This window comes from Phaethon aethereus (assembly GCF_964289735.1).
Source record: "Phaethon aethereus genome assembly, chromosome: 9".
Taxonomy (NCBI): Eukaryota; Metazoa; Chordata; class Aves; order Phaethontiformes; family Phaethontidae; genus Phaethon; species Phaethon aethereus.
This window is the reverse complement of record NC_138585.1, coordinates 6,240,080-6,263,349: the sequence shown is the minus strand read 5'-3', so window position 1 is coordinate 6,263,349 and position 23,270 is coordinate 6,240,080. Positions and strand designations below refer to the sequence as shown.

At 37.9% G+C, this 23,270-nt stretch overlaps 1 protein-coding gene across 2 annotated transcripts in view; it reads left to right on the top strand.

Moving 5' to 3' along the window:
• The window catches only part of PIK3CB (phosphatidylinositol-4,5-bisphosphate 3-kinase catalytic subunit beta), a gene marked incomplete at both ends in the record, with an annotated part of 44,515 nt that extends 21,605 nt beyond the window's left edge, over positions 1–22,910 (top strand). For both annotated transcript variants that reach the window (XM_082003669.1, XM_082003670.1), the window contains 11 exons: positions 3,536–3,657; positions 5,748–5,891; positions 6,861–6,960; positions 9,397–9,575; positions 10,224–10,333; positions 10,654–10,732; positions 18,650–18,817; positions 19,268–19,391; positions 20,462–20,607; positions 22,143–22,275; positions 22,773–22,910. In XM_082003669.1, the coding sequence (XP_081859795.1) occupies positions 3,536–3,657; positions 5,748–5,891; positions 6,861–6,960; positions 9,397–9,575; positions 10,224–10,333; positions 10,654–10,732; positions 18,650–18,817; positions 19,268–19,391; positions 20,462–20,607; positions 22,143–22,275; positions 22,773–22,910 (1,443 nt within the window). The remainder of the gene's footprint in view (positions 1–3,535; positions 3,658–5,747; positions 5,892–6,860; positions 6,961–9,396; positions 9,576–10,223; positions 10,334–10,653; positions 10,733–18,649; positions 18,818–19,267; positions 19,392–20,461; positions 20,608–22,142; positions 22,276–22,772) is intronic.
• Positions 22,911–23,270: the final 360 nt, after the last annotated feature.

Below are 23,270 nucleotides of genomic sequence, written 5' to 3'. Positions count from 1 at the left end.
AAAACTCAACTTCCATCTATTCATCGTGTGTTTTGTGTAATTATCCAGTCAGTCAGAATCGTAGTTTGTCTTCAGCATAGAGTTTATTTTCTATTACATCCTTCCTACCAGCTGGATGTATATGTTGTGTGAACTTAGAAAAATAAATGGAATTTCATCCTAACTCATCATCTGTGCCACGAACACTACATTAAGAAAATATAGCACCCACTTATTCCTTGCTCACTTGCGTTCTTTCACATGCCAGAATCCTTTGTTCCTTAGTAATTCCATTACATGCTTCTGAATTTATTGATCATTATTAAAAATTATCTGGAAATACAAACTGTAGAGATGGAAGTAGGTGTTTGTTTACTCATTAAAATTTGTGAAGAAAAAGGCATTCTGACTGCTTCTTAGGGGCTTTGAAATATGGCCTTTGGTAGCAGAGTTTTGAAAAGTTATTTGGAGTCTGGATATCAGCTGGCAACTCAAAGTCCTTTGAATTTGGGAATATTAAAAAATATGTATAAAGCATTTTATTTAAACAGATGGCTGAAAAGATGTAGTCATCCTGCTTGTTACGGTGTACTTTCTGAAAGGAATGTGGTATTTATGTTTGCTTATGTATAGACAATAGTGTGGTTAATATTTTAATATTGGTTTTGGCAGCAAGAATAGTCTATCTGAAAAATGAGATCTTACCCTTAAACATGCCAGATATTTCTGTAATACAGAGACATGTAGGTATTCCCAATGACTTAACCTTTTCAGGTGAGGCAAGACAGCCCATGAATTTTGTGAATTCCAAAACTGGCAGGACTCATTATTTATCTCTCATTAAAATGAAATGAAATATATATACTACTAGCTGTGCGTTGCAGTATTTGTGCTGCTACAGCATGCATGCCATGGTACTCAAAGGTGGGTTTTTTTTAATACCTGTTGTTAGCTGAAAATATTTCAGTAAAAGTCTTGACACTTGAAGGCAAAAAGTTTTAAAAAAACCAAACACACATGAAACAAAAAGACCAAAACCAAACAAAAAACCCCAAAACACCCAAACACCAGCTGTTTATAAGAAAAATGAACTAAATAACTGTATTCCTGTTTCTGTTAATGCAGCTTGAAAGAAGTAAGCGGTTTTTTTAGAAATGGAGTCTTATATTTGATTGTTGACCATCTTTAATCTATTAGTTCAGTGGCCCACAAAGTTATGTATAATGGATTAAATCAGCTTTCTTGTGTTATTTACTATACAGATTTCATCCAAGCTCTCATTGTATTTCAATATTTTAGTAGAATAGTTGCACTGAAGGAATTCTGAAGGTGTTTGTGCTTCCTGTTGCCATAACCTCCTCGCTCAGCAGAGTAGTACGGTGGCAGAACTTCTTAACAGAATTCGCACGCAATATTTATTCTCAAAGCAGAATTTAACCATTTAAAAAAAAAAAAGCCACCCACTTTCAGTGAAATGACACCAGCATTAATGAGAATTAGAGAAGGACAGGTGATTTTTTAAATGTTTGAAATAACTGGAATAAAAATACTGGCCTGTGCTTAATTGTATCGTGTCTTATAGTAAACTTGTTAGGAAAGAAATTGTGGTTATTTCTTTATAGAAAAAATACTGATACACCAAGGCCAAATTTGAGTTTTCCCTAAACCTTTAGGTTGTTGTTGAGAACTGAAGTTCCTCGTTTTCTCTTAGCTTTTCAGGAGTTGCAAACCGTGAGAGAGAAGTATGCAGTATTTCATGTGTGCAGCACTTTAATCTGTTTGTTATTGCAGAGAACGTTTAAGAACTTGAAACGCGTATTTTGAAATGTAAAATTTCTTTACAAATGAGATCTATGTGAAAGTTCTTCCGAGTTAGCTCTCTTTTGCCAAAGAAGATGAGGGCATTTCATGGTGCAATTTTCTTTTGTCCAAATGCAACAAGTATTTCCAATACCCTTTCACCTGCGCTTTTGAGAAGTGTGCAATGCACCTGGGATGTGGAGCTAGTTGGACTGCACTTCTCTCTTAATAAAAGTTCCAAGGCAGAATGTGGACAGAGCAGTAGGTATTTGGGGAATTTTCTTGGCTGTTTCATAGGTCACCGAGATCTTGTTTCCTTTAAGTTCATATCACTTAACATTTTCTCATGTTAATAACCTCTGAAATAATTTTATCAGTCAAAGTGAGGTGGTCTGTATCTTCAAATAAACTTCACAGTTAATGTACATGCTGTAGACCACGACTTTCAAAAGTCGTTGCCTGATATATGAGGCATGTAAGGCCACTTCGACTCAGTCTTTTCAGACTGTATTTCAGGTTCTCCATTCAATTTGATCATTCATTATTAATGAAATGTTTCTATATTTTTGTTGGTTCTGCACCTGATTTAAAGTAGGTTGTCTAGAAGTTCTGATACATTTGTTTTGAAGTTTCTTACTGTGTGTCTGACAAGCATAGCTGCTGCTGGCATTTTCAACATCTGTTTTATGTATTAAGTATCTGCTCAGTATTAGTATTTCTTTCAGAATTTCAGTGCCGGTATTCATGATATGTAAGTGTTGATGGCTGTAGTCCTTGACGTAAGGACTGGTGGTGTTGACCCTTAGTGGGCTATGGGTAGAGTAGATTTTTGCGTGTGTATTTCTGTGTGATTATGACATCTATATTTAAAAGCATCTTTAATTTCACTCTATATCATGATGAATCTTGCATGTGTTTGTACCAGGATTTGCCCATGAAAATAGTTTAATTTACTCTTTCCTCCACTTCTGGAATTGTAGCATGGCCACTGGCTTTGCGCTGTGATTGATCTGTGCCCATTTCTTGCCTTCTGAATTTCACAAAACTGCACAGATGAGCCAGTTCAGAATGTGGTCCCTTAGGTGTTTAAACAGCACATAATTTTCTTCAGTTGGTTGTTGGTGGTTTGTGGATTTTTTTGGTTGTTTTGTTTTGATTTTTTGGCGCATTGTTTTTGGTTTTTTTTTTTTTTTTAAAATATGTAACCTGAATCATACTTTTTGCAATTTAAACTTGTTACGGTTCACAGTGCATGTGGGCAAAGGCTCTATCAGTTGAGGTGGATAAATATTTTTGGTAAAGATCTCACTCAACAAAAAACTTCTTTAATATTTTTTTTTAATGGAAAACTTTTACCATTACTAAAAAGTTTATATATTTATGAGGACTTTTACAAAACATTATTTAAATTCTGTTGAAACTTTGCTTCTAAGACATACATATCTGGGGTTACCTAATTTTTCTTTACTGTGCATTCATTGTGTGAAGAAACAGATTTTTCAGACTAAGTGTGAATGAGACCTGGTGCCAAAAAAATTAATCTGGATCATTTTAAAGGTTAAGAAACTTAACCAGAAGTGAGCCCCATTTCCCCAGGATTATTTCTCCCCCCCCCTCTCTCTCTTCCCCCGCTGAGGTTACAGAGCAGTCTGTAACCTCCTTCTGTTAGTATTAATGCATTTACGGGCAGTTATACCCATCTGCTTTCTCAAATAGTTACTTTACCTGTAACCTGATAGTCTTCTTTTTAAAACAGCTTCAGGCTCTCCTTCAGATATGGCCCAAGCTGCTGCCTAGAGAAGCATTAGAATTGTTGGATTTCAATTATCCAGACCAGTACGTCAGAGAATATGCCGTGGGTTGTTTAAAGCAAATGAGGTCAGTATATTGTATTACTTCAGCATGTAAGCATTTCTGGGGTGAAAAACTGCTTTCTGTTTGTTTGTAGGAGGAAAAGAACCTGAAGAGTAAAGATTCTAACACACTGCCTGCCATGGATAGATGGCCAAATAAAGCAGTCTAATTTCTAGATAAGCACATTGGCAACCCAATAAAACCTTACTTTGACATCTTGTATTCGGTGATGATTATTTTCCGTGTTGCTGAGAGAACGCCAGTGTGCCTTTGTCCTAGACAGGGTTGTGTGTTCACCTCTTTCTTGGACAAAGGGAGAGCCAGATAGCATGAGAACCTTTTAATAATAAAGAGAGAAAATATTACAATAGTTGAATACTATAAAAATTGCCACCCAGCCACCTCACGCTCAGTGTCAGGTATTTGCTGCGTCATTTAATAGAAATGTAAGCTGTAGCATATGATAAAAAAATGTAGAGAATTACTGATTTGTTTGTTCTTCACAGTAGCCTTCGCTATCTGTAGTTCTTCCTTTATTGCATATAATTTTGCTTTTCTCTGTAACCTAGGGCAAGAGTTGTACAACATTACCATTTGCAACTTTACTGCATATTTCCTGTCCTTGAATTCTGAATTCTCGGTAGTGAATAGTTTAAAGATTAATTTTTTTAATGGTCAAGGCTAGACTTTTGGGGTTTAAAAAAAAAAAAAAAGAATATTTTGACTTCTTTCAAATGCAAACAAGCAATTTAGCTGCTGGGCTATCCTAATAAGACTGAATTGTTACAGCTGGACTTATTTCCAGAATTCTTCATTGTGGCTCTGAAGCAAAACTGTATTCAGTTGGGTATCAGAAATCAATTTTCAGCTTCTTTAAAAAGTCTGATGAAGGCAGCTGGTAAAAACTGTAACCTAAAGGTGACCCTATTAGCTGAATTCTAAAAAAAAAAAGGCAAAAGTAAATACAATACAGCATAACTGAAAGCTTTTACCAAGTTACTGAAGTTTTTCAGAGTAAGATGGGGAGAATGGAAGAATTCAGTATTTGCATCTCTGAAATCTTCAAGTGACAGAAAGAAGGATTTCTACTCTTTTCCTTCCGTCTTTGGACGGAATTTGAATTCTGCAGCCTTTAATAAGAGAAAAGATACTGAAACATAAAAAGTTACGGAATGTTCACTTTTGTTCTCAAGTAACATAATTGTCAAGTGTGAGAGGGTTTTTTTGGGAGTGGAATACAGGATTTTATAGAAAGTTACTGGTATTATGTCAGAATATTACTTGAAGTAGTTAATTAGCATAGAGGCTTTTCAAAATATGTTTCTGGCTAAATACTTAAATTTTCAGTTCTGAAGTAGGAGTAACTTGGGCACTCTTTGGTTTCTCAAAGATGATGTACTTTTCCTTATCCTGCAAAAACCTTTATGTTGTTGGTATGATTTAAAAAAAACCAAAAACAAAACCAGAAACAAACCCACCAAAAACCACAACACAAAACAGACCCCAAAGAAAAACATGTTGGCTAAATTGATCAATTTGTAAGTATATCTTGATAAATTAACAGCTATTAACTGACAGGTAGTAACTTTTAAAGGCATTAATTGAATTGCTTTCAATGAAATGAATACTCTTCTCCCCCTTCTTTGTAAGCTGAGTGACTGTTAGGTATATGCAGTTATTTGCTGTTCTTGGCCGTGCCCACTGCAGCTAACTACTAGGTATGTGGTTCCAAAGGTCCAGCTCCTCAGTCAGAGGTTGAGTGGTCAAAGGGAGCCAAAGTCCAGTATGAAATAATTAATCTGCCGGATACTTAACCTCGCACCCAGGCTGAGATCTTGATCTTGTAAAAGCCCATGACAGAACACCGGTTTTTTACTTACAAGTTTGAGGGCCTTAAAGACCTCTTACCTTTCTGTTAGAGGTATAACTTACTGATGAATTGATCAATCTGGCAGTTGCACTAAGTTTTGTATTACTGTCCTTCTCCATGCAACTGAAAAACTGGGGGATACTTGCTATTGAAACAAATTGGTTTTGTCATATGCATCTGAATTTCTGAAATATTATTAATCTAATTACTGTGTTACTAACTGCTTTTATGTACATCATTCCAGTGATGAAGAGCTCTCTCAGTATCTTCTTCAACTTGTGCAAGTCCTGAAATACGAACCTTTTCTTGATTGTGCGCTCTCCAGATTTCTATTAGAGAGAGCACTTGCTAACAGGCGAATAGGACAGATGTTGTTTTGGCATCTAAGGTAGGAGTCTCTCCCTTACGTCTTTCTGAAACTATTGAGCCTGATTTACTTTCAAGTATGATTTCTGGTGTTTTTTTCTAAATGAGCCATTCTTGTAGTTCCCTACAAGTCCTCTTGATTGTTTTTTTACCTTTGGCATTTATAGATCAGAGCAAGCCTATAATTGAAAATATATTACAGTGGTTTGTAATCTACTGTTTGATAAAAGTATTCCAAACTGCATTCAGCTCTGTCTGATAAGTTAGGTTTGTATATAACCTTAGTGTTTGTTTTGGCTGTGGGTGCAGTAAAAATGCAATATTTATACCTCACAGTTGGGAAAAATTTATATTATTGTCGAGAGTCTAACAGAAAATAAAAGCAGTTCTATGTGTCATTGCTACTTTTGATGACTAGTTCCATGAATGGCAGAAACTTTGCAGAATGGACTTTAGGTTGATTCTGTCTTCAAAGTACAATTTATTTTAATACTTCTAAATTAAAAGGGCAAGTACTACATGAATATGTTTTGGTGGATAATTGGATCTGGTATAAGGTTCAGTGGTTTGTTTCAAAGTGTTCCCCCTCAGGCAAATTTTGGCTTTTTCCTTACAAAAATTTGAGAACACATGGTTTAATGTCAACCCTGACTGTCAGTGTCATCTGCTGTGACTTATGAGTACCACTTTCTTGAATAAAAGGGGTTCCTGAAAACAAATATCCAGTCACTACCTCCTAACATTACTGCCTCCAGAGCAGTCCTAGACCTTGAAAACAAGTGTCATGCATTGAAACCAGCCAGTCCTCATAGTCTTTGGTACATAAGTATTCTGTTACTTCTTAATAAATTCGTGGTTTTGTTTTATCTACATGACCATGAGGTATTTTGGTGCTTGGGTGTGGGTTTTTTTTTTTTATTATTATTTTTATGACTTGAAGAATGCTAATCTGTAAATGCTGTGGTCTGATGAGAAGCTTTTCTTCTTACAGGTCAGAGGTTCACATACCTGCTGTTTCAGTACAGTTCGGTTTGATACTTGAAGCTTACTGCCGAGGAAGCGTTGCTCACATGAAAGTGCTTGCTAAACAGGTATAGATTTCCCTTCTCTGTTAAATCTTGACTTATCCTAGCTTGTAACTCAGATACTTATTCCATTGCTCCTGTGGGGCATATTGGTTACTGTGACAAAGTCCATCTGTTGGAAAGAGAAGGAAGCATGGGAGAGACAGAGAAATAAAAGGGCTAAATGGATGGATGATGGAGCAGTCCTCCCTGGCACAGAAAGCAGCTAGCGCTGTGGGGCCTCAGAGGTCGGGAGCTGTTTTTATAGTGTTCCAACATATGCGAGGTACTTTTGGCAGTATGCACGTATTTTGGATAGAACAGTAGACTGTCTGGATTATTAACTGAAGGAGGGTTTCTGTGCGCTTGAAACGTGTGACCTTTTTTCCCTGGCAAAGGTAGCTTGTTCAATAGAAACTATTACATTTCTAGCTAAACTTTTAGATGGCTGCAGGACAACTTCCTGCAGCTTTCGCTTTTGTTAAAAGGTGATGCAAAAATCCCTGAATTGTAGCGTAATGTAGTACTCCCTGGAAACAGAGGTGTTGAAGTAAAAGCAAATACTCATTTTAGTGTAAATATAGATATGCCATTTACCAAAGAAAAAAGGGATACATGTTTGCTTTTAAATACCTAATAAGTGTGAGATGTTTGCTTTTAAGTACACCAGTAAGGGTATCAGTAGATCATTAAGAGACATTCACAAGTCATATGTGAAGTTTCTAATACATTTTTAGCAAGTTAGTTTAGCTTGCAACCATAAAAATCTTTGAAGAATGATCTCTCTCTGGAATTAATGTATTTGCTCTGTCAGGCCACAAAGACTAATTCAGTAGATACTTGGCTGATGAGTGTTACTTCTAACCGTTTTGGTACTGCCTGCATTGAAGCTATGCTTGGAGAGGTATACGGAACAGGAATGTACTGTAGTGCTCTTTATTACTGCAGTTCACAGGACACTGAAAAGACCATCTCTTACACATGTGTGCTTGTTAGTATTGTCAAAATCATAAAAATATTAGGTGATGAAATGCTTTAAGCAATAGACCTAAGGTCAGTAAAGTTTTTGTGCACTTCACAGGAAACAAATGTCAGTACAATCAAAGAAGGGGCAAAAAAATTCCCAACTGTGCAAACACGGAAGAAATTCAAAGTAGAAATACTTCAAAAAGTTCCTGTTTGTACAGCACAGGTTCCATTTTGTTCCCTTGTCACTGGTGTTTGTACAGCTCCTAGAATAGTGGAAAAGCAGGGCGCTTTTGGTTTTGACAGATGGCTGACCTGGCAGGTCTCCATTGCCTTGGTTTTATAATCAAGCTGCATACAATTTCCACAGCATCCTGCCTGGCAGGGTTCAGTCTGTCTGTAGCAGCGGTAAGTTTTGACTCAGCACCTTGTAAGTTAGACTGAAGCTTCCTTGTATAGAAATCAACTTTTGTAATTGCTAAGTTCATGCTGTTTGCTAGAGAATGTGTACTATTGAGCATGTTAACTGTGGCCAGCGCAAATACAGCTGATGGTTACAACAACTTTTATATTCGGCTAACAAGTTTCTTGGATGTACATGCAATGTAGAAATTTGTTGTATGTGCTATCTAGGTTTGTTACTGAAGGGCTTTTCTCCATTGGTGTTATCTACATTTACATCACTAGTTTACTTACTTTCTCAGTAGAAACCTTTCCAAAACAGAAGGGGGAAAAAAGGGTTAAACACACCTGTATTGATTGCAAATAATTGCCTTGCCTTTTTACACATTTTTAAGGTAACCTATTGGTAATAAGATTGCTTAGATGAGATACTATGATTTGGAACACCTTAATTGATTAGAGCGTTTACCTCATGCCTAACTTCATCAGGATTTTAATGAATAAACATTTAAGACTCTGCTTTGTAAAAGTGTGTGTAGTTACATGCGTCAGAGTTGTCTGCGAGTAGTCATATGGCCATATCGAATTGTGTGCAACTAATTGAATGTGTACAATGAAGTATCTACATCCAGAGCTCATCTCAAGTAATGTTTGATTTTTAGTAGAAGTATGAAGCACTCAATATTTCTTTTGACTTCAGTATGGATAGAGGCACCTATGTTATGTCCTTTGTTGAATCAGTGGATGAAAATTGTATTTTGAAGAAGAAATTTGCATAAATGTATCATACATAAAAATATATTAGTAAATTTTTTTTTTAATGTTAAATCATGCTTTAAAAAGTGACTCGCAGCTTAGGAGCTTTCATCCCATCCATGTGTTTGTTACTCATGAAAATGGAATTTCTGGTATATGAGTGACTTAGCAAAGGCTATTCTCATATTTCTTCTGGAATGCCACCTTAATTGCCATCTATTATTTGCCTTTCTAAAAAGTGGTAGAATTATTTAATACTTTGTTTTGTTTTGAAATGGGATTCTGCATTGTATTATGTGTAAAATCGGAGCAGTGTCTTTTAAAGATAATCTCTTTCAGGTGGAAGCCCTTAATAAAATGAAGACTTTAAATAGTCTAATTAAGCTGAATGCCATGAAGCAAAGCAAAGCAAAAGGAAAAGATGCAATGCATACGTGTTTGAAACAAAATGCTTACCGAGAAGCACTTTCTGACCTCCAGTCTCCTCTGAATCCTTCTGTTATACTTTCAGAACTACAGTAAGTTAAGAATGAGCAAACAACATTTCACTGTAGCTTTTGCATGGAAACAGTAAAGCAGAAACACATACGTGCTTTAACTTCCTTTGGCTGTATTGTTCAGCCGATACGCTGTTAGAGGGAACTTTTGTAGTGAGAGAAGGTCTGTTGGGAATCTTCCTAAGGTTGAGATATCAGTTAAGTTAGAAGATTTTTGTGATCCAGTATGGAACTTAATACTCTCTTAGTCAATGCATTACCATAGCTAAATATATTTAATAGAAGCCTAAAAGTAAATTAGACCACAGTCCTGGCTTCTGTTTATAACAATAAGCAAAAAAGTCGTTAAAACTTTCAACAGCACTTAAACATAAAGTCTAAAAATTGATGGGAAAGGATATAAAGAAAACTATTTTCTCTGAAAATTCGGGCGCTTAATTTAAGCATTAGAGTTGTGTATGCCAGTCACAGTATTTAGTACATTCCATCTGTAACAGATACGTTCATAATGTGGTAAGTCCTCATAGCATGGAAAGTAGAATGAAGAGATAACATTTAAGTACTTCCAAACTGGAAGTCTATGTGTTCTGTTGTGTTCTGAACAATGTTTAAACCCTTTCAGTTGAACTATTCTTATTTGACTAAAATTTTTGTTGTGTTTTCTTCTAGTGTTGACAAGTGTAGATATATGGATTCTAAAATGAAGCCTCTATGGATAGTATACAACAATAAAATGTTTGGAGGAGATCTTGTAGGGATCATCTTTAAAAATGGTGATGGTAAGCAGTGTTGAAAATTGTACTTTTTTTTCCTTTTCCTTCTTTGTTCCCACACTTGCACTTAAGCTGTGTTGCTCTGTATTGCCATAATATAAACGTGGTTTACTCTAACATTCAGGAAACAAATTAAGCATCTTCTTCTGACTGGATTTCAAAGTATAGTTGTTATCAGTCATGGTATAATTACGGTTAATCCCACTTTAACCTTTAGGCCTGATGAGTATTTTTAGATACCTGTTTCTGAAGGCCTTACAAACATTAGAAAGTTTGTCTACAACACACTGAGAAATTGAAGTAGCAGTTCCAACTTGTCGTTACAGATCTCCGACAGGACATGTTGACACTCCAGATTTTGCGTTTGATGGACATACTTTGGAAAGAAGCTGGCCTGGATCTCCGGTAAGGATCTCTTAAGGGCTGGTTTATTTGGATGGGGAGTCTACTTTTAGCAGTCAGGCTTTCCTGTTCTTTAAATGCCTTCCCTAATGCCTCCCTTCTAAACATCTGTATCGATGCACAAAGGTTTCAATTGTCATACCCAAGGTGAACAGGCTATAGAAGCAGTTACCTTAACTAATTAGATGGCTTCTCTTACCATTTCATTCCCTAGGTGGCCCACATTACAAAAGAATTTAGCCATGAAAATAAATAATGGGAGAAGTGAAACTTTGGGATTTTTGTTATTAACAAGTGGAATATTTTTCCTGGTGCACCATATCTCTTGTTGTTTATTTAAGTTGCCATGCTGATTATAAATTACACTGTTCTCTTACATACAACTGAAAAAAGTTCACTCTTTTCATCCCTTGAAAATCACCTCGATAAAAAGCATTGTATGAGGTCAGAAAACAATTCTTAAGGGTCCAGCAAGGAAGTTTTGTGCCTCCTGTTTGTTTGTGTCTATGACCTTTCCAAACGGAGGTTTTTTTCATAAACTCCTCATGTAACAAACTTGGGTATTAACAGTCACTGATTTTCCAGGCATATGCAAAAATGGGGACTTAGCAATTATGGGAACTGCAACTCTTAAGTTCTAATACACATGTGCAAGTGAGGTACAAACGCAGAACACAGATCTGCTGGCTGAAAGTTAGCTGCTGAGGATTGCATCTGGAATACACCTCGAGATTCTCTAATAGGTAGAGCTAATTGGCAGAACCCAGTCTAGAAACTAGTCAGCTTTAAGCACGGGTAATTTGGGGGCAGGGGAGTAGGAGACTTGAGATTCTTTATAATGGTAATTCTCAACCAGTAAAATTCTAGAGTTGTGGAATGCACAAATACAGGTGGTTCTTTTTACCATTTTCTTACTAACTTCTCTTGGTCTTATTTCTTAAGTGTATGGTTTGTGCTGCTGTGGCCACAAATGAAAGTATTACTGTCTGAATAATTTTTTTACTTGTGATCTATTTCCTACAAAATTTAACAGAGGAATGTCTGTCTTGTGTTAATTACATAACAGGCTCGTGAAGATGAGGGTTTTGGAGAGGAGAAGTTAGTTGCTTGTGCTTCTCTTCTAGGAGTGCTGCTGCACAAAGAAAATGATGATGGTGATGATGGTTGGGAACAGTCACTATGGATTTACCAAGGGTAAACCATGCCCAGCTAATGCAGTTGCCTTCTTTGAGGGAGGGAAAGAGTAGTGGATGTCCTTACCTTGACTTTAGCAAGGTTTTTGCATCTGACTCCCATAATATTCTTGCCTTTTGAGTTAGGACGTTAGTCTGGATGGGTGGACAACTACATACTCTGCCTGGAGGCTGATAACAAGTGAATTATCATTGGAGTCTATACAGGAATTTTTATATTATTGGCCTTGTCAGTATCCTGCGGTGAACAACTTCTATTATTTAAGTGTGTATGTAAGAAAAAGTACTTGGACCTGTTTCATGCTTACCACCTGCTAATCTCAGCTACTGGATGTTTTCAGTTGTATTTTTGAATCATCATAAATAGTGGAGAGTCATTCAAGAGTAAGACAAGATTATACAGTAAGATGAGGTTGACAGGAGGTGTGATATAGTTAGAATCACTACTATATTGGGGGGAAAAAAGTTGCAGCTTCTTTAAAATTTCACTTTTCAATGCCATTTCATTGAATTAGTTCTAACCCAGACATTATAAAGTCAGTGGAGAAAAAGCGTAGTGTCCTAGTGCATTTGTACTAAAGAACTAAAGAGGTTTTTATGGTATTGAACTTGCCATATTTCATGCTAAAGCCTCCGTTTCTGCTTCCTTTGGGCAGGTTTTTTGAGGTTGTAAACTTACAGCAGAAATGAAAACTCATAATTTAAGTACCCTGTTAGGGCAGAAGTACTCCATTTGAGAAGAATCTTCTCATTTGTTCTGCTGCTTCTGCAAAGCCACTTCTCTCAAAATCAAGTAATAAGCCTTTCCAAGATACCATGAGTACAGGAGTTTCCAGCATTTGGAAAACTTGTTTCAGAATGATGAAGAGGGATGCAGGATTTTCAAGTCTCTAGGGCGATTATCTCCTCCCGTGTTAAGCTAGTTACTTTTTAATCGGTTGCGTAAATAGCAATAAGCTCAACTATTTTTTGTAGTAGCCACTTTCTCTTCCTGCTGTGAGCAATCCTCTTACTGCTGTAATCATCGAGACTTACAGTCATTATGAACATCTTCAACATACATTCTGAAGTCCCACTTTGCATTCTTTTCCTGATAAAACACTACTTGGATGTCAGAAAACATCTTTCGGACCAGAAATGTCTCTGTATCTTCCAAAGTCTTTTGCAAAGCAGCTTTCTTACCTTCACATGCTTGCTAAGATAAGCATGACTTCTTTGTCTAGAAGTCATACAGAGTAACAGAATCACTGGGTTGGAAGGGGCCTTTTAAGGCCATCTAGTCCAACCCCCTGCAGTGAGCAGGGACCGCTTCAACGAGATCAGGTTGCTCAGAGCCCCGTCCAGCCTGACCGTGGATGTTGCCAGGGATGGGGCATCTACCACCTCTCTCGGCAACCTGTGCCAGTGCTTCACCATTGTGACAAAGTTCTTCCTTATACCTAGTCTACTAGTTCAAAACCATTACACCTTGTCCTGTTGCTACAGGCCCTGCTAAAAGGTCTGTCCCCATCTTTCTTATAAGCTCCCCTTAAGCACTGGCAGGCTGCAATAAGGTCTCCCCCTGGAGCCTCCTCCTCGCCAGGCTGAACAACCCTAACTCTCTCAGCCTGTCCTCACAGCAGAGGTGTTCCATCCCTCTGAGCATTTTTGTCACCTCCTCTGGGCTGACTCCCAGCAGCTCCATGTCTTTCCTGTGCTGAGGGCTCCAGACTACCCTCTAGTACATGGGAAACTTTTCCAGCCAAATCTATGCACCAGTTTTAGTTAATACAATTCTCAAATTCTAATTTCTTTTTAGGAAAATGGTTCTAAAGGAGATGCTGGGTTTCACATGATTATAAACCATTTGGAGACCATAAATTCCATTTTGTATGCCTGTGAAAGAGCTGTAATCCTTTATGTTTAAGTGTTGTTTATAAGGCTAGAAGTACTTTAAATACGACTTGAAATACTTCATTTAGATTCTTTGAGCTCATTTCAAATTTTTTGTGGTTCAAGCATAATAGTGGGAGCTTCATAAGGCACATAACACCAGCCCACACAGATAAGTAAAATCATAAACTTGTTACTTACGCTGCTTATGGAAAGATTCCTGGGACTGAATTATGGGATAAGGTAGGAATGTGAATAATAAATTGTTTCTGGAAGTGTATGTTTGCGATGAGGTGGCTGAATGTGTGTTAAGTTGAACACTGATGTGAGGAAACGTTAGATAATTTATGTCATTATAAATAGACTGTGAGGAGACTGATCCAGCATTTAGGGGCAAGGACAGCCTGTGGCAGCTGTGGAATCCCAGATGAGGCATCCTTTGGTTGCTGCCTTCCCAGAAGCATTGTTTGTCGTTCCAGCCTGGGCCACACACCATGCCTAGCAAACAGGAATAGTGATTAGGAGTCATCAAATATGCTTTTCCTGACTAAGGCATTTTTTTAAACTCAACAAAGGAAAACCAAAAAGTGGCTCTGTCCAAAATTTTTCTTAAAACTCTGGGAAGAAAAAAAGTAGAAAAGGGAAGTGCCTAGTGAGAATTGAAGCTCTGTTATTGGCCTCTTGAATTTATTTACTTAACTGGGAACATCTTCCTTCCATTCATCCTCTCATAGTTATGATTATAAAATAAAATTCTGGGATTGAGGCAGGGTTACAATTCTATGTCTATCAAAGAGAGATTAACCAGGCAGTTGCCAAGGGAAGGCTCTGAAATGGCCTTAACTGAAAACAGAATTGAACAAAACAGCACTCCAAATTCCTGGAGCATGAGGACACAGCTAAGAGGGTAAGACTTTGTGATCTCCATGTTTACCGTGTACATGCCTCTCAAGAAGAGGTAACTCCAAAATCTATGAATTAACAGCAGTGGTAATGAGTTCTGTTGCCTTGTTCACGAGTCAGGACTTGTTGGCTTGGTTCTTTTTGCTTGTGTAAGAGGCATGGTGTCAGGCAAAAAAGTAGTGTCAAATAGATCTGCTTTCCTGAAAAATGTAACTTCATATGTGCATACGAATGAGTGGAGTCTTTTCTTCTTGCCTTGTATCATCCACGAGGCTTTAGTTTCCCTGAAGCTGTTGCTTCCCTTTTTCCTTCTGTGGTTGCACAATGGATTTTGTGCTTTTCAACTTTTTTCCAGTACAGAAAGTCTGGTAACTCCATTCAAGTAAAAAAAGCAGGCCTTCTCACTTGTTTCACCAGTGTAAGAGCAGAAGCACTTGCTGTTTGGCTCTGTCTTCCAATCAATAATATCTTGCCACAAGCAATTTGTACAGCTTCTATGAAGCATGGATCAGATGGCAGCCAATAAGCTGCCATCGAGGAGTTTGGGATAGGATCAGTTTCCTTATAATTGCACTGCAATCTGCAGTCAGTTATTTAGTAGTAATTTAAAATGAAATCTCAGTCTGTGTCTAAAGCAAGCACGATATTGCCAATGGGATTTCTCAGCTCTGGAGAGGAACACCAGATATATATTGGTTTTGAGATCTCTAAAGCTGAAGGAGGAGAAAGGTTTGTTTGTTTAACTGTCAGATAATTTGTTTGGTGGGTAAACTGGCCTCTTTCACACCTGGTGTGTTTTGTTGTCTAGGTTCCTGTGTGTGCATTCTGACTAAATACCAGAACAAGACCAGGGTTTGCATCAGAAAAGGAACTATGTGTATGAGGGAGGATGCCAACACTGTACTCCCAAGGCCCTTCGTCCTGGGCTATTGCTGGATGGACTGGGGAGTGCATCACTGACTAAAACTTGAGATGCAAATTGCATCTGCTTCTCGCTACAGACCCAACCGTTAGACAGCAAAGACCATCACTCAGACGAACACTGCTCTGTTGTTTAGAGAAGTCTGGCTGAGAGTCAGTTTACCTTAGATGTCAGTCAGTCAAATACCAGAGAGAAATGAGAAAACCAAAAAAGCATATTCTTTAGTTAATCCCCATACCTATTCATTTATAAGACAACCTATTACCTGAAAATTGAGCGGGAAATAATTGGCCTAAGACATTAGTGAGCATGTGCAGCCAGACTTCCTTGGTTCTTTCTGTAGTTTATCTCTACTTGTTTCTTGTACTTCAAATATGGGCAATTATGGAACAAACTTATTAAGTTAAATGGTATTTGTATTGAAGTTGCTTCTGCAGAGTGACAAAATAAGACTTCCAGAGGTTCAAACCCCCTGAAAAGTTACAACTCTTTGAGTTATTTTGCTTTTAAAAAGTCTGAAGTCATGTGTATGGACATACTTGTAGTAGATTACATAACTTTCTGTCATTTCTGTGAGGAATGTTTAAATATTACAAATACATGTCACAGCAGAGGAGCATAACATCTGTCTTTCCAAGCATGCTGTGGAGTCTGCAGTGTTGTATCTCTTAGAGTAATCCTTGTATCAGAAAGTATTTCTGCTGCTTTACCTATATTACAGCATTGAAATTGTATTAAGGGAGAAATTAGTAAAGTAACAGCAACGGAAAATCCTAAGTTTGAGTGACCCTTGCTGTGGTAAATCGTCATAAAAGTATTGAGTACTTGGTTACTTTTTGGACAGATAGAGGGAGTTCTCCAAACTACTTCTTTATTTCATAGCCTATTTATAGTGAGTTTTCATTTTCACTTCCCTTAATGTGTGTGAAGTCTGATGTTAAGTAGCAGTGTATGAATGAAATCAGAGTTGACAAACATACTGAAAAATAGATTTGTTACAAGTCTGAAGAATGTCATTATTTTTAAACCATTGGGCCTGAAGCTACAGAGAATGTGTTGATCAGTTACCAGAACTTGATGTTTTATTTGGAAAGATACTGCTTTGGAGAATTAAACTCTTGAAATAAAGAACAGAATTAAATGGAGTGAAGAAGAAAATATTCTGTCCTGCCCAGGATTGCTGTATTGATCTGTCTGTGGTCTTCACTGGCGTTAAAAAGCAGGGAGCATATCCTGCTGACAGATGTTGAAGTCAGAAAGACCAGGATGAGATGGAAAGGGCCCAGAGGATTTGTCCCTAACTTGACTCCTGTCAAACTGTCTCTCTGACAAGGATGTTTTTTCCTCCAGTTGTAAGCACACAGTCCTCAAGGGGCTGAAGGCTTTCATCATTGCATGCTTTTGAAGGGGAAGTTGTTGGACATGTGCCCAGTTAAGCTGCAAGTAGGATGGGTTGAAATGCCATGGAAGAAGGCCAGTGTGCACTTTAACCTGGCAATATTTGGCTTACATTTGTCATGTCGTGATAAGGATGGGCCGTGCTTCCTTGTATCATGAACGCTGGTGTTCAGTAATTACAGATACCCTTCTCTTCATTGTGAGAACCCTCTGGTCTGGAGAGTTGGGGTTTTTAACTGGGAAATAGAATGGAAACGGGAAGAAGGTTCCAAATCTGCACAGCTGCTTTTTTGTGTGTTTTGTTTTGAAGTTGAGTGTTCTCTAAATACCCTGTTGAATCTGGTTTTCAGTTCGCTTTGTTGCCAGTAGAGGAGTCCCCAACTATGTAATTACTACTACTTGTGCCGCTTCAGTTGTGTGCTATCACTGAGGTAGAGAAACTGTTCTGTTATCTAATAGCTATTATTCCAAAAAGTTCCAATTAATTTAATCTAGAATTTTATTTCTTTTTCTTATGTGGCTTGGGATAAATAGGCTGTGTTGGTTAAGAGATGTTGTTCTGCTTTGGAGCAATCAAACTTAATATCTGTTTATATATAAATACTGATGACAACTCCACCGCTCCACCAGCAGTGCTTTTTCTTTATATATGTATATATGCACACACATGCACACACACAGAGATTTTAGTATGTCCTGCAATTTTTTATACAGCTCTCTAAGTTAGTGGGTGCTGGTCTATAGCTTGTGTGCTGCAGTTACATTTGCATGGGCATCCATGCTTTTGTACACGGATCCATGACCAGAATTGAAATAATAGTCCTGTAGCACGAGAGTAGACCCCTCCATTTGTGACGCTATGCCTTTGAAGAGTTTGCTTTAAGTTTCCATTGCATACAGTGAGCTCCCATCGCAGCTGCCATTCTGTTCAGCATTTTAAGCATCTGGAGTGAGGAAATGTTTTGGAAAAATACACTTATCTATTTAGACATGTCTCTCCTTGATTCATATCTCTAACTGTGTCCTATTTTAATGCAACAATATTGTTGTAGATATTTCACTAGGCACAGCATGTGAATGCACAGGAATATTCTTATATATCAGAAGGGTTAAAAGACTTATTCCTGTTTTTCATTAGGTTTCTATGCTTAAAATTAGTTAGAGTTTTGTAAGATGTTACGTTTATATTTGAAAGGATTTCTAGCATTTTAAGTTGAAAGAGGAAGAACAGGGGGAAAGGGTAAGGTCCTTTTTCCCATTTACACAAATAGTTTAGTCTAGAATGAATATGAGTGTAAGGTACTGTCTGTTTGGCCAGTAAATTAACAAATGAAAACAAAGAGCTCCCTCTACGGTTTCTCCTATAAAATGACAAGTAACTGTGTTCCCTAGTGAAAGGGAAAAATCAGGGTTGCCTATAATTTCTTTTTTTACAGACATGTACGTAATAGGAAAAATTAACATTTTAAATGCTGGTATTTTAACTTTGCAAGCAATATCTGTGTGTTAACCTTTGAGAGTTTAATGCTCAAGTTAGCATGAGTATTCAGCCCGCTCGGAATGTTGGAACACTGAAGAAAGAAGTGTTCTTACTATCTTTTGTTTTTAACATGAATCTGTGTTTTGTTTCAGGATATTGCCATATGGCTGTCTAGCAACTGGAGATCACTCTGGCCTTATTGAGGCTGTTTCTAGTTCAGAAACCATTGCTGACATTCAGTTAAATAGTAGCAATGTTGCTGCTGCTGCTGCCTTCAACAAAGATGCTCTCCTAAACTGGCTGAAGGAATACAATTTAGGGTAATTTCTACAGTTACTTCTATAGTGTAATCTGCAAAATTCCTGTAAGTTTTTGTTTCAGTATTGAGGAATGTGTGGCCTTCCTGGCCACAGTGTGTCAAATTCTGACTCAGATTGATGGTGCCCTTGGAATTCAAACAACGATCCAGCTGAAATTCTGGCATTGGCAGCATTTTGACTCCATGTTGTTGTACTAGATTTGGCGAAAGAAACCAACCAACCCAAGAAAACTACATGGGTCTCAAGTCTTGATGTTGTTACCTTTCATAATATTTGCATTTCTCTTATTCTCCATAGCTACTTTTGACAGCATGTTCTCTCAAATGAGTCTAGTTTTACAGCATCCTAAATGGGCTTCTGGTTTAAACAAGCAAAAATCCTTTTTGAGGTCAAGGCATGACATGAATTACCAGTAGTATGCGCCAATATTGTTTGTCTTTGTGGTTACAGAGATGACTTGGATCGAGCCATTGAAGAATTTACTCTGTCTTGTGCTGGCTACTGTGTAGCTACTTACGTGTTGGGGATTGGTGACAGACACAGTGACAACATCATGGTCAGAAAAAACGGTCAGGTAAAAATCGCTTCTGTAGGCAGAATAGCTATGGTATCTCTGTTTGCAAGAATTGCCTTGGGAACTTTAACTTCTTTAATGTCCCAGTAAAACTAAATACGCACATTGTTAGAACTGATGTCTCTGTCTACTGAGAATTGAGGAGAGCTTCAAAGAGAGGAAATGTAAGACTAGTGGAAGAACCGACCAGTGTGTAGGCAATTGTATATCAAGGGAGGCTGTCCTATAGAACTTTTTCAGAACATCCAAAAGACCTAACGACTTTAATGGTTCAGATTCATTGAATAAAAGTAGTCTTAGGGTATCTTGCAAAAGACCATCCTTAAAAATAAATGAATTGCAGTTTCGAGCAGTGTAGTTTTCCTGAAGTTGCTTTCTACAGCGCCTCTCTGCAGAAATTTTCAATATGGAACTCAGTACCAGCATAATGCTGTGACTCGTAAGTGTCAAAACCTAGAACCTAAGTAAACTCTTGGAAATTTATTTTCCTGTTTGTCACTTTCTACTGTAACTTGTCTGATTTTACTGAAATTATTCTGCCTGTGAAGCTAGCAAGGGTTATAACAGTGAGAGTTTTGTTGACATTTACAGTATTCTTTTAAGTTTTTGCCTACTAAAAGAAAGCTGAAATGCCCTTATCTTTGATTCTGAAACAGGAGAACTATCACAGGTTCCTTGTGGTTAACTGAAGTTCTCCTAGCTTTGCTCCTGACTTATGTAGGAAGCCCTTGGATATGATGATGTTGAGCCGCGTGGGCTCATCACTGGGCTCGTTTTTCTGTCTGATTACCAACCTGATGTCTGTTGGCAGACATCAGAAGCTTAAACCCAAGATAATCTTTTGCACACTGATTTGTAGCAGTGGTGGCTTGTAAGAGCATGGATGTTGTCACTGACTTTAAATAAATCTTGAAACATTTTAAAACCAAATACTGCCCAAGGATTGAAACCATGGGCTGTGGAGAGTAGTTATAAGTTAACTGTTCTTGATACCAGCATCCTGCAGAGATATTAGAAAAGTGAAATATTTCATGGGAGAAATTAATTTTCACTTCTATTTTCTTTTTTAGCTTTTTCATATAGATTTTGGGCATATTCTGGGAAACTTCAAGTCCAAGTTTGGAATTAAAAGGGAGCGGGTACCTTTCATACTCACCTATGATTTCATTCATGTTATTCAACAAGGAAAAACAGGGAACACTGAAAAATTTGGTCGGTAAGTGTTAGTTTTGATTTCTTCCTTTTGTAACTGAGATGATCTCTGGTGATAATTTCCGGCACACCAGGAACCTCTCTGGGTTTGGTTTGCTCATTTGTGCTTGTGTGGAAGTGTGCCAACATGCATTTACAATGCTAGCTACTTCTCTACCCGAGATAAAATATATATACAAGTTACGTTATAGATCAGAAAGTGCAGCTCTGCAGTGGAAAGATACAGTTCCTTTTTATCTCCTCCACCAGGAGATGGCAGATGCTTCTGGGCTCATCTTTTTTATCTTCACTGGGCACTAGGGAGGGATTCCACAGACTAGCACTGGACTTAGAAAAAGGCTCCCTGCTGCCCTTCCTGTCCATCAGCGCGCATTCAGTGTGCTAATCAATCCTGACCTTCCTTAGATGCTTAGGCCTATAGAGCCATGTGCTAGTAATCCAGCACTTTCGTATGCCTCTTCCCATCTTGGGTTGGAGAGCTGCAGTGGAACATAAAAGCATGTGACAAAGGACAACTACCCCTCTGTGACCCTACCTGTTGAGGTGGGTTCTTCTTCTTCCCTTCTATGTCATTCTCACCAATTGGCAGGAGGGGCATTCTGAATGTTTTGCTCTCTCTCTGCTCTCAGTTTTCACAGGAGGAGGAATTTCTTGGCAGAGAGATGAAATTAAGTACTTAGGTATGGCTTGATAAGTCTTCTCGCTACTCCTGGTAGAAGAAGCTGTATGTATGTATGTATGTGTGTCTAGGAAGAGTGGAAAACAACTGCCAGTGACCCATGTCTTTCCTGGAGAGTGAGGAAATCAACCTGTAGCTCTGTTTTTAAAACCAAGAAGTAAACGCTGTTAGGTGACTGTGCTATTGCAAGAGATGGGGAATATGGAATACTTTAAATGGCAGTAGGATTCCACTTTCACTTGAAAAATGCCTCAGAAGAGAATTTACTGTTTGGAGTATGACTTGTCATCTTAGTCGCATTTCCTGTGGAAATTTACAGATTAGATGCTGGACAGTGGCACGTTTGGGGGCATTAGGCAAGTTCTCAAGCGCCTGCGTGATGGGTCTCTATGCCAGCTCTGGCAGTGGGTTCAATTTTGCCCAGGTTTACAGGATGGCATTACCTTACAGGGACAGGCTGGATTGGTAGGGACTGTTACAGAGCTTTTGTTTTTCCACTGTATGTCCACTAGATAGGATCGTCGGGGTGTTTCACCTAACAAATTCTCAGGGAGATGGAACGCTGGCATTACCTTTTGGCATTTTTGCTCTTTCTGAAGAAGAGTGTTTGTGGTGGTGTTTTTTTTTTAACTTTTTGTGTTTTGTACCAACATTTTAAGGGCTTGTTGGAGATATGTGGGATATTTTTTTGGGAATGCATTGGAGGCTCTGTAGACATCTCTGTCCTTTCTGCTACTGTATTGCTATGATACATGTGTTAGACTGGATAACAGTTTTTGGAAATTGTTACATATATTGGTCAACTGTGTGAGTTCTCGTGTGTTGTCTTCATTGCATGTGCTTTGTGGTTGAACGTGAAGGTTCCGCCAGTATTGTGAAGAAGCATACTTGATTCTGCGAAAACATGGAAACCTGTTTATTACACTCTTTGCACTGATGTTAACTGCAGGGCTTCCAGAGCTAACCTCTGTCAAGGACATCCAGTATCTCAAGGTAATGTAAGATTTACAGCACAGCAGGACTTAGCATTTTTCAAGTATGTGAATTTTGATTCTAAGATAAATACATTTTAATGGTTTTCCATTTCTCTCAGGATTTCTGCATAGTTCTCAAAGCTTTCTTTTTCAGCTCTATAGAACAAGGTCTGTAGTCAGTCCTAGCAGTCAAAGGAAGCTATGAATATACGTTCCTCTCAGCCATTCTATAACGAGTTCAGCATCCCTGCATTGTAAATGTAGTCATTTCAGGGGTGTTTTGTGTCTTGGCTCATGCACTAGTGTAGACCTGCAAAGGTAAACATCATTTGCTTAATTCTTCTTTAGTTTTATCTTTAAGCCCAGAAAATACAACAGATGTATTGATCAGTGAATAATAGGTAAAAAAGTGTCAAAACAGGAAAAAACAGAATGTGGTTTCATGTTGAAAGGTGAAGGAGGCCCTAACTGTGGTTTTTAAAATTCCTAACAGTACTTGTTTTTCTGTCATCTTAGGACTCTCTTGCCTTAGGGAAGAGTGAGGAAGAAGCACTAAAACAATTTAAGCAAAAGTTTGATGAAGCGCTCCGGGAAAGTTGGACTACTAAAGTGAACTGGATGGCTCACACGGTTCGAAAAGATTACAGATCCTAGAAGATTTTTGCATTTGCACTAAGCTGGATGTTACCTTGATAAGTGTTTTTAAAGGGGACCTGTAGTTATGGACGAATGAAACATTTTAAATATGAAATAGAACAAAACAACAACAAAAAGAAATGGGCTGAAATAATTCCTGAGTCTTTTGCACTCTGCTTGTGAATGCTTGATTCCAAGACTGTCTCTACAAATAGTGAACATCCTGGATAATCAGTTCCTGCTGACTTTGCACGCTGAGAGCTACTAGGCATTTTTAAAGATTCTTTGGTACTTTATGGAGGTGTAAATATTTGTTTTTATACGTTAGGGTAATGTACTCTAACATACTCGGGAGGTTTGAAGACCTCTGACAGAACT